A 16,201-nucleotide genomic window follows, 5' to 3' on the forward strand; every position below is an offset into this window, starting at 1 on the left:
AGAAGTAACTTCCAGGCTATTGGAGGTGATCAGACGGGGATGAAAAAGAAAAAAAAAAAAAAGGTGTATTTTTCACCTGTGCCAGTTGCTTTGATATGGATGGTTGTGAAACTGCCTGAGCACTGGTTTTGGTGGAGGGAGAAGGTGAGAAAGTGCACCCAGCATGGCCCACTGTTAGCACCATCAATCTGAATCTGTTGTGAAGCAGCGTTCTCATCTATGGATTTGTAGTTGGCGTGAGCCAGTACAACTGCATGTATCTGCCACAAGGTGTGATATGCATGGTCTTCTCCTGTTTTGTTTGCTCCTGCAGTCGTGCAGTTCTGTGGTCAATAAGACAGGCTTGCTTTTGCAGCGGTGTAGTCGGAGAGTGGGTTAAGGTGGCAGGAGCGCTGGGCTAAGGGGGTAGATGTTACAGGTAGGGAAATCTGTTGGATAGCAGCTACCTGAATGGGGTGGCCCTGGTTCTGGTGCATCCTGTGTGCCTGCAGTAATGCTCTTCTACCTTATACTTGGTCAGCTCAAAATGGTAAGCCAGCAGAAAAATAAAAACCCGCAAAATACGATTCTGGTTTTGCCGGTTTATCTCCCTGGCTCACACCAGGATCAGGTATCCTGTCAGTGCTGTTGCAGGAGGAGTGTAAAAATACACTGGAGGAACAGGATTCCTACTTCTGTCACCAACTAGCTTTTGGGGTGGTTTAGCTGCAATGCTGGACTGCATCCTGAGAGAAATGTCTGTGAAAGTTCTAACCGCCGTGTTAGGAAGATATCTCTTGAACAGGAGAGGCCATTATGTCACTATGATCTGCTGAGTGAGAGCAGCCCAGAGATTAGTAGGTTTTGAAACAAAACCTCTGTTTGAACTTCTGCATTCATCTCAGTTGGCATCCCTGCCCGTAGGGTACAGAGTTATGACAGACATCAGGTATGTCAATTCTAATTTCCCTAGACTCTTATGTAGAGATACTGCAGAGTTTCTGCCTTCCTTCCTGCTGGCTGCTTCGTGCCACCGCAGTGCGCTGCCCTATTGATTGTGCTGGCTGAGCTGCTGGAGCGGCCTGCTGTAAGTTGAGCTGCTGAATCGGTCCAATTTGCAGAATTGCTCTGCAAGTAGCGCCTTGGTGTAACTGAGGAAGGTGGCAGCGTATTGCGGCAGAGGGACAAGACTGAGTGCCTGGGAGGACAGGGCAGAGGAAAAGGGGAAAACAGAACTCCCTAAACTTGATTGCGGGCAAAAATCCTTGTGTTGTAAAAGTATAGTCTCATTTTCAAGACATTATTCTTGGTATTTCCTTATTATGGGGGGGAGCAGAATTTCCCAATGCCAGCTGGCATGAGTGACAAAGAGAAGGACTTGGACAACTGCAGAAGACAGAGGGAGCCACCCCTGATACTTGTTGGGGAAAGGGCCCTCATCAACCCGGAATGCCAAGTCATTTTTCTGTAGGTCAGCTCTGAAAGGAAGAAGGAGATGATAGAGAGGCGAGTCTGCAGACATCCAGAGAAGCTGAGACACTCAGCTTCCAACTTCCCAAGGAGAACTTGGTCTCTTCTTCAGTGGGTTTTGCAGATGCCAGCTTACAGGGAGCGGTGGTGGGAGGTCAGCCTCGTAAGGGGAACACCAGGATTCAGGTAAGCGTGCCCGTGGAAGGATTAAGGCTCAGTGTACGTATACAGTAAATCATACTATCACCTTGATGATCATCTCGGCACTTCAGTGCTATTCCTATGGTTAGTGCCTCTTCTATGGTCTTTTTCCCTTTTCCACATCATACTGCTCTGCCCTTCTCAATTTTGCATTTTCATGCAAAACGTTTCTGCCTTTTCATCTCGTAGTATTTTTGCATGCCTTGCCTTCAGCAATTTGTTTCCTACCTTTCCTGAATACATTCCTACATACAATTCATTTCAAATTCTTTTGGACACCATCTGAAGTTTTCTGCAATGCTCATTACTGTTTTCTCGAAACAACAGCCTTTCACAAAATGTAAACATTAGAAAAATATTTGTTTTGTTTGCTTGTTTAATTTTTTTTATACTTGTTGAACAGTGTGTCTTCGGGATCTCCAGCTTGTGGAACCTGGCAGGAGAAAAAGGCATTTGGCTACTTAGTCTGTTTGTGCCCATGTAATTTGTTTAATTTATTTAAACTGGCATCAGAAGGTTAACTCTTGTGAGTTTGGATTTTTAACTTTGTTCTTCTAAGGATATATTTGCTGCTGTGTACTAGATGGGGTAGGTGTTAGGAGACCAAAGAGATTTTTGCTGTAGGAGGTGGCTCTATTCTGGCAAAAATAAAAAGTCTATTCAAGAACAGCAACTTTTTCCTTTTTATGAAAGGGTTAGAAGTGGAGTGTTTGGGAGTCTCTTGCTTTCAGATCTTGAATGCTCACCTTAATCTTTGACATTCATGAGCTTTTAGGATCCTCTTAATAAGAATGTGAATTTAGGAATTTAGAGAAACAGGTCTTGACTTCTGCTGCTAACTTTTCATAGCTTGCTTGTAACATTGTTCTGGTAATATTCTCTGAGATTATTCCTTAAGAATTAAGTTAATAATGAATGCAAAAATACAGTGCACAGTGAGCAGATCTTCTTCCCAGTCTCTTTGGAGTTGAAACTCTTGAAGTTGAGGAAAAAAATAATTTACAGGAAGCGGCAGTGCAATTTCACATTATTTCTGAGCGCTGATTTTTCTGATTTTAAGTCCCACTGGTAGCTCAGCGTGACCTAAGCCCATGTCATGTCACTAGAAGGGAACAGTCCCACTTCTTCCCCTGGCTATGCGGTCCTGCCTTCTGTAATAGCCCCTACTGGATTCTTTTTGTCCATTTCCAGGTGGTTGAGAGTGTTGATCTGATTTACCATACAGTTGCTGGTACATCAAAACCTGTTTGAGAAGGGGTAAAAGCGTGTAAAAGGGGTTTGGGGCCGCAAATTGCGCCTGCTGATGGCAGCACTGTCTTAAGCGGACTTAAATGAAGGAATAGAGATCGATGCTTCTTATTCAGAAAGATTTTTTTCTTTCTTAATGTCCTAATAACATCTCAGAGCAGTATGTTATATTTGAAACGATAGTGATTCAATTTAAAAAAATTGATCCAGAGGAGCTAGTGTAACTTCCTTGATTGACGTCGCTTTCTACAGGGGAAAAGATGAAGATGTTGGCAAGGCATGAGAGTGATGACCTTTATTTGCTGTATCTTGCATAACACGCAACAGTTCACATGCACTTTTTTTGTTGTGATTTTTTGCAACAGTTTTCTTTGTGGTACCTGAATTTCCATCTCTGATTAAATGTATGATGTATTTGCTGTTAAAACAGAGATTGCCTTTTGTTGAAACAAGCTGCAAAGTGAATTGTAAGCTTGTATACTTGATTACTGACAGATGAGAGGAACAGAATTGCACAGCTGCAAAACTTAAAAAATTTGAAAGACCAGTAAATGCCAGAAAATGAGTTGTCAGACTTGTCTTCTGGTCTCCCATCTGTTGTGTTTGCTAAACCTTGATTTTGAAATTAGCATGTAACGACGTGTCTGAGTAAAAACTGCTGCCTGTTTGCAAGGGGTACAACTTTGAAAAACTGTGACCCTGGTTACTAGGAAGACCCAATGTTCCATACCTTTGTCCCCAGAAAACCAAAACATTCGAGCCACTCAGTGGTTAAACACTTGTGATTTGTCTCTTGTGAGGCTACTATGCTGAATCAAAAAGTCAAATGAAAAATACTTCCAAGCTAAATAAATAGAGTTAAAAAGTTGTCTTATAGGAGAATATGGGAAATCATTAACCCTGAAGATGAGCTTCATGGAGCTGTTATAATTTAAAGATGCAAGGTAATTTAGTATGATTTCTTTCTTATTCCCTTCAGTAATAACAGGAAATAAAAGAGGAACTAAAATTATAAACATAGACTACTATAATTATGTCCCTGCTCACCGCAGGGGGGTTGGACTAGATGACCTCTAAAGGTCCCTTCCAGCCCAAATGATTCTATGATTCTATAAGTGAAGATATATTTGATTAAATAAGAGCTAATCTGGTATTGTATGTTTATATGGCTCTTTAAAAAAGCAATACTTATTTGAGAGGATTCCGCTTTCAAGTTTTTAAATAAATGTTCATAATCACTGCAGGAATCCTATGTGAGTGTGCCTGTGGTAAGAACATGCAGAAAAGGCTTTTGTAATAATAAGGCGAAATCCCCAGCTGCATTTACTTTCCCTTTGCTCCTGTCTTATGTACTTAATCCTGTTTCATAACAAGCTGCTGTGATTTATATGAGGTATTAGTCTCCCAAATATTTCTCATCAAACTTTTGTTCTAATAACTGTTTTGTTTCCATATATCTAATTGTCAGAAGTAATGTGTGCCATAGGCGCCTGACGTACTTTTTATAAGTAATTCACTTTCAAGGAAACTGGCTTTCAAATAAATGGGAAGATTTTATCTGTTCCCTGTAAGTTTGCCCTTTATTTATCGTAATAAAAATATGTTAGCCAGCTGGGAAATACCTGGATTTTTCATAGAAGGCATTGATAAAAGATTTTAAACAAAGGCTTTTGGGCATAATAATCTTCCTGCTGCTCAAGTGTCTGAATTGGAATTTGTTGAATGAGACAAACCCCACAATTACAGCAGAGTGTAATCTCATGTTAGTCAATATTAGAATTACTTATGACAAAGAAACTTTTTGTGTGTTCTATACCTATATTAAAAAATTCCCTGTCTAGATAAGACCTGTAACTAGTTTGGTGGCCATTTGGTAGTCTGTGGGCCCCAGCTGGGTTTGGTAGGATTAAATTTTTATAAATGACTGTGCATTTCTCCTGGTGGGGAAAATTTGAGAAAACTGTAACAAGCTTTGCAGAAAACTTCAGATAGTATGCAAAATAATTTGAAATAAATTGTAGGAATGTATTCAGGAAAAGTAGGAAACAAATTGCTGAAGGCAAGGCATGCAAAAATACTACGAGATGAAAATTGAGAAGGGCAGAGCAGTTTGATGGGGAAAAGGGAAAAAGACGATAGAAGAGGCACTAACCGTAGTAATAGAACTGAAGTGCCGAGATGATCATCAAGGTGATAGTGTGTCAGTCTGCTCTTCATCCCAAGTCTGTTCCCTGCACTGCAGTGACTCTGATTAAGACTCTACTTCATTAGCTGCTGTTGTAGACTAGGGTTTTTAAAATGCCAAACCATAGTTGTATCATCAAAGATGATCCAAATGCATCTTACTGAATTATCAGGTGGTGATTCTAAACATCGTGGCATAATCTATCAGGGTACTTTAGCAACCACTGCATATCAGGTTCTTGCTTCTGATCTGGTTTTTAGTGCATTTTTTCATCGTATTGTAAACTATAGTTCTTGGTGGTATTTCTGTTGTTTTATTCTCTGTTCAGTGAAATATTGAGCTGTCCTGCTTCAGCTACTGGAGCAAAAGCTAGCAAAAGGTCCTTACCCTGATGGATGCTGCTGTTCTCCTCACAGGCGGTTAATGTGTGTTCTTACAGTATACCACCTTTCTGAATACCATTGATTCTTTTCTTCAAAACAGGGAGAGTAGCTTTAAGGCATCTTCATCAAAATATGTCCAACTTGTTTGTTACCTGAAAATTGCAACCCTTAATAATCTGAAAATGGTGTTTTCCTCATTTAATGCAGTCAAAAGAGAGATTAAGGGACAAAATTTTAAGGATATTTGGGGTAATGAATGTGATAGGTGGGTAACAAGTCCTTGATACTGAATGGTTATGTAGAGGCCCAAGCAAATACAATAGAATAGGTCAGGTTTATGGGTTAGTTGTTGCATATATGAGAACTAAACAGTGTTTATGGTACAGCTGGGAAATAGTCAAAAGTAACTTGGTTTGGTTTGGTTTTTTAAATAGCAAAGGATTAATTGATTAATTAACAAATTGATTAATTAATATGAACCAGAGATGGAAGGAAGAAGAGGAAGGCAGGGCTTAGGGGGAAATGCAAGACAAGGCTCGATGCAAGGTTTTTTTAATTTTTTGACATTTCTTTTAAAATTTGCTGTCAAATGAGGAATGTGTATCTTAACTTTAGAAAGAATTTCCTTATTTTATGTATTACAAATGTAATTCCTTTGTGAATAAAGTACCGTGTTTCAGTATCATAACTCTTCATTTGCAGATAGGTCCTTACTATATATGGCATTTAAAGATCAGTGACAGTGAGTAATTTGGGTAAATAATGTGTAGGAGGTTGTTTTTCTTATTTAAATATATTGATGCATTTAAATAGTTGTTTCAAAGATCTAGGCACAAGATTTTGAATTAATGTTTACAAATTTGCCCTGAGCTGAACTCGTACAGGATTTTATTATTCAGATTAACAGGTGAATGTTTTATGTTATGAACTGCTTGAAGTACAAATCGGCTGAAAATCAAAGCCACCTGTCTCAAACAAGCAAACAATGCACCTTCATCTCCCCATTAACCCAAATTAAAATATATCGGGCATGTAAAGGGTTTACTGGATAAAGGGTAGAATAATCTGCTTTTGATTAATTGCTAGCAAGTAATAATAGGAAAAGGAAGGATGTTCTGAAAGCCTTTGGGTTTCACAAATTGCGTTCTAAGCACAAACAGTTCTATTGATTGCTTGCTTTGAGGCCCAGATTGTAAACAGGGACGTAATAGCATCTTTAGGGCAAATGAGTCTTATGGCATTAAGTAATAGGAATATCACGTTGCACCTTTTTTTCTGTTAGGTGCTCAGTTTTCATTTTGCCTTTGCCTTTCATGTTACCTTGTTACAGTCCTAATTCATTAATCTATCCGCATTTGGTAAAGTTGTTAAGTTTTAGTTAAATGTATGCTGTATAGAGCTGTCACATGGTTCTAAACGTGAACTGAGAATGGTCCGAATTTTGGATATTTTAAGACCTAATAAAGCAACCTAGTTTGGTGGGTTAGGGTGAGATGATATAAAATACCTGGCATGTCTTTGAACTACTGAGGCATAATACTTAATATAAACCATACCAATGATTTTGCATTGTTTTCTTCATACTTGAGGTAAGAAGCAGTATGCCCTGCCATGACAGGCTGGTCATTTGGATGATGGGAAGATGCAGCTTGTAGTGGCAGGGTGTCAGGCTCTTGATAAATGTTTACTGTGGGTCCAGAAATGACACTGTGAAGCTGGGGCTGGTGGAAAGTATCTCCTTGCTGAGACTGTCATACGTTATAATGTATCATGGGCCCCCAGTATAGGTGAAATGTGTCACTAATTGAATGATGGAAGTTACATCTGACCCAGAAAAAAGGAGTACTTCAGTGTACTAGATTGCATCCTCCTGGACTAATGTTGAGAGGGCTTTTTTAATCTCCTCAATTCCTTACACTCTTGGAGAAGATGACAGTGAAAGCTTAATGTTTGTGGTTTTTTAATCCAATACAAAATAAATTCATTTACTGTTTATGAATCAGTTATGAATTACGTTTGACCTGTGGATTTCTAAAACCAAAACATATAATTTATCAGTTTGCAATAGGTTAAGCTTTATTCCATTTTTAAAAGGTAAGAATCATTTTGCTGTCATCTCTTATGTCTAGCAGTATCACTGGTTCATTAAGTGTCTTCTATTATAAAGCATTTTTTGATACATAGTTTTGACCAGACTAAAGTTGACTTTAATTTTGTGGAAGGATTAAATTAAGAATTTTTTTATTGGTTGATTGTTAGGCTAGTACACAGCTGCATCACTTGGTAGCAAGGTCTTGGGTGGTCAGCTTTAGTTGAAGTGTTAGAAGTCAAAATCAGAACCCCACGATAGATTAGAGTAGTTTGGGTTTGGATAGTGGGGATGATGAAAATGAACCATAAGACTGTGAATGGGTTTATACCGTGAGTAGAATACAAAGGGTAAATTGCATACTCATAAGGGCATTTAGGACCATGCTTCTGCCTAAAAAGACATTTTTGTCTTCCTGTTCTCTGCTTGCGAATGTTCTTGCTCCCTCCCTTTTGCTGGTGTTAGCGTTTGTGGACCTGTGTGGTAGGTCACGTCAGCTCACTGAGGAGCTGAAGCTAACCCCTTCAAACAAAAATAAATTATCTGAAATGAGATGAGATGGATAGAACATGTCATTTAAGTGTATTTATGGGTGCTTTTGTTATGTAAAGACTTCCATAAAATCAGTATGGGTTAAAATTAGGGATTTCGTAGATTAAAATCAAAGTTGGAAACAGTATGGAACTGAGTAAGATTAAAAACTGTTTGAAGATGGGGGCAGGGACCCAAAAGACTTTTGTGTTTTTTGTAATTTTAGACTTTAAGCCTGCAGTTCCTGCCTTTGATAGCATAAAGGCAATAAGTAGTGCTGTGTCTTAATGCTGCAAGTGCTGTCATATTTTGCCTAGTCTGACCCTTTATTTGCACATTTTAATACCTGGCAGCTACAAGCAATGTGGTGAGCATCTGGTAAGCGGTGTGTTTTTCTGGGGATCCTGGAGCAGAGGGGGAAGGCCTATTGCAGTTTCCCAAATAGCTACTACAGTGGCAGAACTGGCTATAGTAGTCCTGTAGATGTGCTACGTGGTAGATCATTCTGAGATGAATGTAGTGTAACTGGCAATCCTGATGTTTCATTCGTATCAGTTACCTGGTGTAGTTGCCCATGTATCTCCATAAATATTTGCCCCAACACCGTGGGACATGGAAAGACTAGCTCTGTGTTGAGACATCGTTCTTTTATTCATGTCTTTGGCTGCCGCTCTGGTTAATGATTAAAAAAAAACTCAAACCAACAGGATGAAGAGTCAAAATAAGACAGTTTTAAGCTTTGTAGACTTCCTCACCCTGTTCCTCCTTCCCACTCTCCGTTCCTGCCTTTGTCATTGTATGTATCTGTATGTGGTAAATGAGATGTACTGTACCGCATGTGTTGCAAATCACTGTCTCTTCCTTTAGCTTTTACCAGATTCGTACCTCTATGAAAATTCCTCCAAGAATTCCACACAAATTAGAAGCTAGCTTGTTACATGCGACTGGTAAGTGCAAAAACTTTTAGTAAATGAGGTCATTATCTTGTCTTGCTAATTGAGGGAGCATGCTTTTTGTCTTATATTGTTGTAACTAATATAAAAGTAATTTTAATTTTGTTATTAACACAATAAAGATACAAGTTTTTTCATGATGACCTGCTGAAAAACTAGATTGTTCTTAGCAATGAGACTTAAAAGTTGATTACAGAACTTATGATAGCAAAACATGGTGATTCCTTTATATTAGATTATTCCACTTCAAAGGCAAAGTTTAGTGTGGTTTAGGGAATTCATCTCTGCTTAACTGATCCTTTAGTAAAATACACTTTTTTAGTAATGTGACTTAATGATATGTTTAACATTGCTGGAAAAAAAAAAAAAACAAACTTCTTCCATTTCATGGTGTATTTTAGAATGATCTTCAGTTATTTTTTTCAGAAAGCTACGGTCTTGTTAGTAAATTGTGACATGTGTTAGCTCTTTTGTCTCTTGTTACTAGGCATAAAGGATGTAAACATTAAGACTGCAATTTGACATGAGTTTAGATTAGCAGTGCTGTCAAAAAAAAAAAAAAAAAAAAGGAAACCCAAAAACTGGGGTCCTTTTTAGGCCAGTCTCTTGGTCTGCTTTATCAGGTAGTTACTGATAATGTTTGTGCCACCAGAAAGCAGGGAGAAGGGTACAGCCTAGTCAATGAAAGGGTGTTAGTTTGTCCTTCTTGTGGATACAGTTGTGCTTGGTCTTGCCAAGAACCTTTGCCTTCCATTTGTTTCAGCTGCTTATTCAGCAGAGCTGGATGCTGTAGCTCTAGCTCGCAGCTCTCCTGCTCATGGTGGTGGCAGAGCTGATGCCAGTTACTGAGACTGCCGTTATTTGTAGGAAATAGCTGCTGTTAGGCTCCACGTGGACTGGCACAAAGAAGGTTGACCTACTGTCTGAAAGTATCTGTTGCTTGTTGCTTGCTTTTTATTTCCCCAAGTCAAATATGCAGTCTCAGTTTTTCCCTTCGTCCTGTTCCTTTGCATCTCCTTCCACCCCTTGCCCAGCCCTTCCCAGCTCTTCATGAGGTCCCATGATAATTTAAATGCAGTTTTCTTCGATTTCTATCTCCCATGTCCTTCAGTATTTCACTAGAATTGCTTGGGACCCAGAACAAGTGTCTTACATATGTGATAGGGCAAACCACTTGCTTTAGCTCCAGCCTTGTAAAGGTTTCCTGGAATTCTTGTAATTTGAAGGGAGATGTAGTCATGCTTTAGAAAGTTAAAAGAAAAACATATGTAATTCTAGCCTGTATGAGGTTGTTTCAGATTTGAGGCTGTTCTGAATTCCTGCTTCTGTCAGAAACTCATGGCTGCTTTTCAGAAAAAAAAAAAGGGGGGGGAGGGAGCAGCAAGAATAAATTAATTCCCCAGTATTTTTTCCCCTCCATTGCGGAGATGGTGCTTTGTGTGGATAGAAGCCTAGAAATAGTCTTGGCCAGTCAGTGCGTAGTTGACTTAAAAAATAGCAGTTCTGCCTTGTTGACTTCACGTTTATGAGACATTGCTCCCCACGTAGATGGGGCTCAGCCTGTTCCTGGCGTCAGCTTTTCCTCTTTGACTCCTCTCTCACTTCTGAGGGTGCCGTTTTATGTTACACTGAAGTCAGCAGAACTGAGGGCTGTAACTCAGAGTTGGACGCTGCATAGGAAGTGGGACCTCGGCCACGTGTCTCCGTTACTTCTTTTGTATCAGACTGGAGTGGGAGATCCCTTCTGCTGATGCTGTGCGGTTATGTCAGATTGTGTGTCATGTGAAACCGTACCCGCTTTGCCCTTAACCCGTAACAGATGACGTGGATGGATATAAGCTGAAAGTGGCATTATATAGAGAGGAATTACACTTTAATGATTCAGCCTTTGTAAGCATTTTGTCCAGGACACCTAAATTGATGTTATGTATGAAAGCACTTCAGCAAAACCCAGTATTTTCACTTGTTTCTAGTTTCTGAAGGGAAGTTGAACTAAGATGTTCTGAAGATTATAGAGTGGGAATGTTTGCCAGGTGCAGTGATTTTCTATCAGAGGCCTGTAGACCCCCAAATCTGTGAAGCACATTTGCAGATACTTTTTTTTTTTCTCTTGTGGATTCCTTTGAAGCTATTTATTAAGAATCAAAATAACTTTCTAAGACTTTGTGTTCTGGAAGAGGTTAATGTTATTGAGCCTGCTTGTGGAGGAGTGCTAAGAAAGTGTCGGTATTCCTGTTACTTCTCTTCTTCCAAGTTCCATATTCTTTTATGTGTTGTTTCACAGGATAGTGCCCTTCATGATATTTCCTGTGTGGTAACCCCTTTCTATTAAGCTAAATACTTCCTCAATAACTGTTTTAAACCACTCCTTTCGCTTTTTTTTTTTTACAAGTCTTTTAGCCTTTTTTTGGCAAAGGATTCCCCAACTATTTTTACACTTTCCTGAACTCTTTTTGATGAGCAGCCTCTGGACTGAAAGCAGAAGTGTCATATTGAATGAGAAATGTAAGGTTCAGGTGATGCACTTGGAACTGGTCTGGCCAGAGTAGTATGCAAGATCTGGAAGGAAAGAACAAACCACCGCTGTTCTTGATTAATTCATGGGGTGGTGTATGTCACTTAACCTATTTGACTCATCTGTAGTTAATTAAGAATTCTCAGTGTGGTTAAACCTTGCAAATCAGCATGAAACATGAATTGTGGATGAAACAAAACAGATTTCAGGGTTTTTATTATAATTATTGATGCCTAGAATGTCTTAATCCAATTTGGAACAAAGCAAAAATTCTTCAGTCCAGAACTTATATTAAAAACAAATTACATGAAAAATATTGATACAGTATTTGTTTGAAACAAAATGCAATCCTTCAAACTCCAGCAGTGGGTGATTGAAATGGAAACTGGTGATATTGTTGGTGTTACAGTTTTAATAGTGGTCATGAAACTGATAGGAATGACAGTTCCACTTATTAGCTGCCCTGGACTTTCCAGATTCTAGGCCAATTATATTAATACTTGTTTCTCTTTTCAGGTGCAGATCTTGCCTTTCCTGCTTCAATCCATGACAACATAGTTTGCAGTAAAACATTTCAGATTCTTTACAAAAATGAGGAAGTTTCTGTGAACGACGTGATGATTTTCAAAATAAAAATGCTGTTAGATGAGAGGAAGGTAATCTGCTGTTCAACTTCACTATATTCAGATAATTAAGTGTTCATTGTGTACAGTTTGGACTAGTATAAATAAGGGGCCTGATTCATGCTTCTACAATTTCTTTTTAGATTGAGGAGTCTCTTAATGAAATGAATTTTCTGCTAACATTAGATCTGCACTTCACGGATACAGACTATTCGTAAGTTTAAATGTAGAAGATTTTATTAAAGCAACAGTGTATGTTAACTTTTTTAACTGATTAAATCTGTATTATATATAGATGTAGTGTGTTCATATTAGATGTATGTAAGGGTAATAAAGAAATCCATTGCTCAAGTCTGTTGAGATTTCATAACTGGTTTGTCTCATTCTGATTTTTTTTTCTTTTTTTTTTTTTTTTCCTGGGCGAGATGTCATTGCCTTCCAAAGTATAGACCTATGCTAAATTGCTATCTGCATCAGTCATTAATAACTTGCACTTGAAATATGATCATTCTAATTGTATGGTGTTTTGTTTTCATTTCTTTTTTAGACCAGATGACCTGAGCACACTACAGCCAATTAGTAGCCGAACTTTAAAGTTGCACTTTAACTTACACCGGGGCCTTCATCACTACGTCAATGTTATGTTTGATTACTTCCACCTTTCTGTCATATCGGTTATAGTCCATGCTTCTTTGGTTGCTCTGCATCAGCCATTGATAAGGTAATCTCTTGTTAATAAAATGCAAATAAATTATTGAGTGTCCCAATAGAAACGTTATAAAAATAGAATACTTAAGAAGGAGTTAAATCTATTGCCAATATAGTTTTCTTTATGATGATTTTGGAATTCAGGGCCCAGAGGGATGAGAAACTTCTTGTTTTCAAAGTTACCTGGAACAAATTTTGAGTTTGTTTTTGTTAGAAATAAGAATATGTAATGTAGAAGAGAGATAATACCCAAGACCAGAGAAGAGGAGGATTGAATAAATGTCTGTATTTATACAGATATATGTATAAATATTTATACATTTTCTTAACTGGGAAGATCTGCTGCTCACTCTAGTTAGTGACTGAAATAGATGCGATTAATACAAACAGGATGTCTTCTGTTAGCTGTCTTCACAGTTTTCAGTTACTGTAATGGCAATGACGTCAGCAAATGATGCATTTACCATTTTCTAAAGTAAATGGAACTGGAAAATTTAATTTTCTCTTTAAAAAAAGCTTTTGTCTAATTTTTACTGAAGCCTTTTTATTTCCTTGAGTTGTGTCACCCTTTGCAGTCTCCATTTACCTTGCTTCTCTGCCTCAAAATTGTGAAAAAGGGCTATACAGTCAGTCACACATATGAAGTGTTCTTTACACAGCTTTTTCTTTAGCGTATCTATCTTTGCCTTCTTTCATGGTCTTCAAATACTCAGTGTTACTTCCCCCAAGGTTCTTCATGTTCAAATTCAGGTTGTGCCATAAACATCCAAACCTTTAGCTTAAGGTGTTCCCACAGTTTGTTCTTGTCTTCACATCATGGAAAGCTCTGTCTCTGTGTATGTTGGGCAGCTGTTCTGTGCAGTAGGACTGTGCTGGTTTCGGAGGATTCAACTGGCTTTTTTTCTTTTTTGTCTTTTTTTTTTTCCCCTCCAAGTTGGATTGTTTTGGTGATGTGTTTTAGGCGTGGTTATATAGTCACTGAACCGGCACATCTGAAGGGATGGCGCATCATTATTTGGGAGAGGAACAAGTACTGAGGAGGTGGGAATTATCTTAAGCTAGTATTATTGTTGAAGACTGCATCTGATAATGCACTTAAAGTAGCAGTGTGTACATAAAGTGTAAGTTTTCACACCATACTACAAGTGAAATTCAGGCATTTCACCTGTATTCCTCCCATAGCTGTAGGGTTGAACTTCACTTCATTGTCAGAAAATGAAAAATAGGTTTTGTTACCAATTTTCAGTCAGAAATGTATTTGTCCCTGCTGAATTCTTAAAAGGTTGCAGAAAATCTGAGGGTTTTCATACTTTTTTTTTCCTGTTTCTGGCTTTTCAAGTGATGATACAATAATACTATTTAATTTTAAACCTCAACTTGATATAGCTTGTGTAAGGAGATATTGAAACAAAAGAGCAACATGCATGCTTCTTCCGTTATCTTTGGAGTAGAATGTTACTGGCGTCCACAAAATTATTTTAAGGATCCAAGTTGTCCTTTAAATTGGTTGAGGGTGGGGAAAGGAAGAAACCTTCAAATTTACAGTGTTTTATTTCAGCTGGGCTACCCTATACTGTAGTATTTAGCAAATACCTTACAGTTGCCGTATGCATATCTGGCTCACTTTTCTGGAGCACTTCTTTCTGAAAAAACTGAACGTTGCAGACTTTGCTCTCCTTCATCCTTTGGGCTTTCCTGGGTGACAGTTTGGTCCTCGGGGTCATGCTCACATTATTGGCACCGCTTCCTTTCCTCAGGGGTCACTTTTTGAGTGTTTTCTTTTTCAGACTAGCATCCAGGTTTACCTTCTCTCAGGAACGACTAGTATTAATACTTCCCTTGAAAGAGAGATGATTCCACTTGGTTACAGCCTTGGAGTCCTGTACAATCTGGTCTTTTTATTGACCTGTCATTGCTTATTTCTGCCCATTATCTAAAAGTCCCCACTGTCTGCGTTCATTAATCTTTCATTACTTTTTCCTAGCTCTTTGTTCTCACAAGGCTATTGTTGCAGGATGCTCTGTTCTCCCAGGGGCTCAGGATGATCTGCTCTCTTCAGTAGGCAGAAGTCAGGCATCCCTTAGGAAAACAGCAATGGCAGTTTCTGTGACAGCCTTCAACCTACTTGCTACTCCTTCACTTGTAGGAGGTAAAGTCCCCACAGCAAAGTTGGCAGAAAATGAATGCATCTTACCCGTTACAGTTCGAAACTTATCTCTATGGCTTAAACTTTCAGGAATATTGTTTAAATTAGTTGAGGTTTGCATTGGAAATAATGAGGAAGAGCTTCCACAATGTCCTGGCACAGTGTCTGCTGATGTTTATGGTGAGAGATGGCAACAGAACAGTTGAGGGTGATAATTGCTTAAATTTCTTCAGCTATCTGGAGACAGGCTTTGAAGAGAACTGCTTTAGAAGCACCGCTCCCCTAGCACAGCACCAGAGACTTAATTGAGGTATCTGGGCCATCCTGAGAGGTTTTAAATGGGCAGCCACCATGCTAGGAACTTCCAGGCTCTTACTGAGGGTCCTTGTTTCTGCTACTTTTCAAGAAAAATCAAGAATTTGTTTTAACAATGATAGCTTTGTGACACATAGTATGTTCAAATTATCAGTTCATTTGTGCTTTTTGCAGTTTTCCTCGCCCACTGAAGAATACATGGTTGAACAGGAATGCGCCAGCACAAAACAGGGACTCTGTGATTCCTTCTCTTGAAAGCGTGGTCTTTGGCAATAACTACACAAAACAGTTATCAGCAGATGTAAGAATATATCAGTTTAAGATTTTATTTGTATTTTGTTGGGTGGTGTGAATTTTATCTTTTCTGCAGAAATATTAATTGATAAAGAATGAATTTTGTTAGAGTTACTTCGGTGTGCCATGTGATACGGGAAATGAGAAAAATTGTTCCAGAAGGCTATGTTACATGCTTCAGGAACACACAGATGGAAAGTTTACAATATTAAGTGTTTAACCTTCTTTTTTAATATATTGCAATCCATTGAAAATTGCAAAAATATGGCTGAGGTTTGTGAAAAGAGGCAATTTGCTTATCTGTCTTTTTAGTTACTCTGTTAATGCTTCATTTATTGTACAAAATTAGTATGTGCCTCATCTTGTTTCTTTTTCTTTTTAGGGTTGCAGTTTTGTTATATCAGAGTCTTTCCTGAGCCATGCATATAATTTCCACTATACGCTTTGTGCCAGTTTGCTGCTTGCTTTCAAAGGGTTACACAGCTATTTCATTATGATAACAAAAGAGCTCCCCTCTTCTCACCGAATTGAACTGGGTAAGTTGAATTCAATAAAATGCAT

At 38.5% G+C, this 16,201-nt stretch overlaps 1 protein-coding gene across 1 annotated transcript in view; it reads left to right on the forward strand.

Moving 5' to 3' along the window:
• LOC104163745 (protein FAM135A-like) overlaps positions 1 to 16,201 on the forward strand; it is a gene marked incomplete at its 3' end in the record, with an annotated part of 32,649 nt that overhangs the window by 13,885 nt on the left and 2,563 nt on the right. Inside the window, exons 3-8 of the mRNA XM_009702855.1 lie at positions 8,954 to 9,033; positions 12,071 to 12,210; positions 12,321 to 12,391; positions 12,725 to 12,898; positions 15,521 to 15,647; positions 16,023 to 16,197. Of these exons, the coding sequence (XP_009701157.1) occupies positions 8,954 to 9,033; positions 12,071 to 12,210; positions 12,321 to 12,391; positions 12,725 to 12,898; positions 15,521 to 15,647; positions 16,023 to 16,197 (767 nt within the window). The remainder of the gene's footprint in view (positions 1 to 8,953; positions 9,034 to 12,070; positions 12,211 to 12,320; positions 12,392 to 12,724; positions 12,899 to 15,520; positions 15,648 to 16,022; positions 16,198 to 16,201) is intronic.

This window comes from Cariama cristata, unplaced genomic scaffold, assembly GCF_000690535.1.
Source record: "Cariama cristata isolate BGI_N322 unplaced genomic scaffold, ASM69053v1 scaffold6406, whole genome shotgun sequence".
Lineage (NCBI taxonomy): Eukaryota > Metazoa > Chordata > Aves > Cariamiformes > Cariamidae > Cariama > Cariama cristata.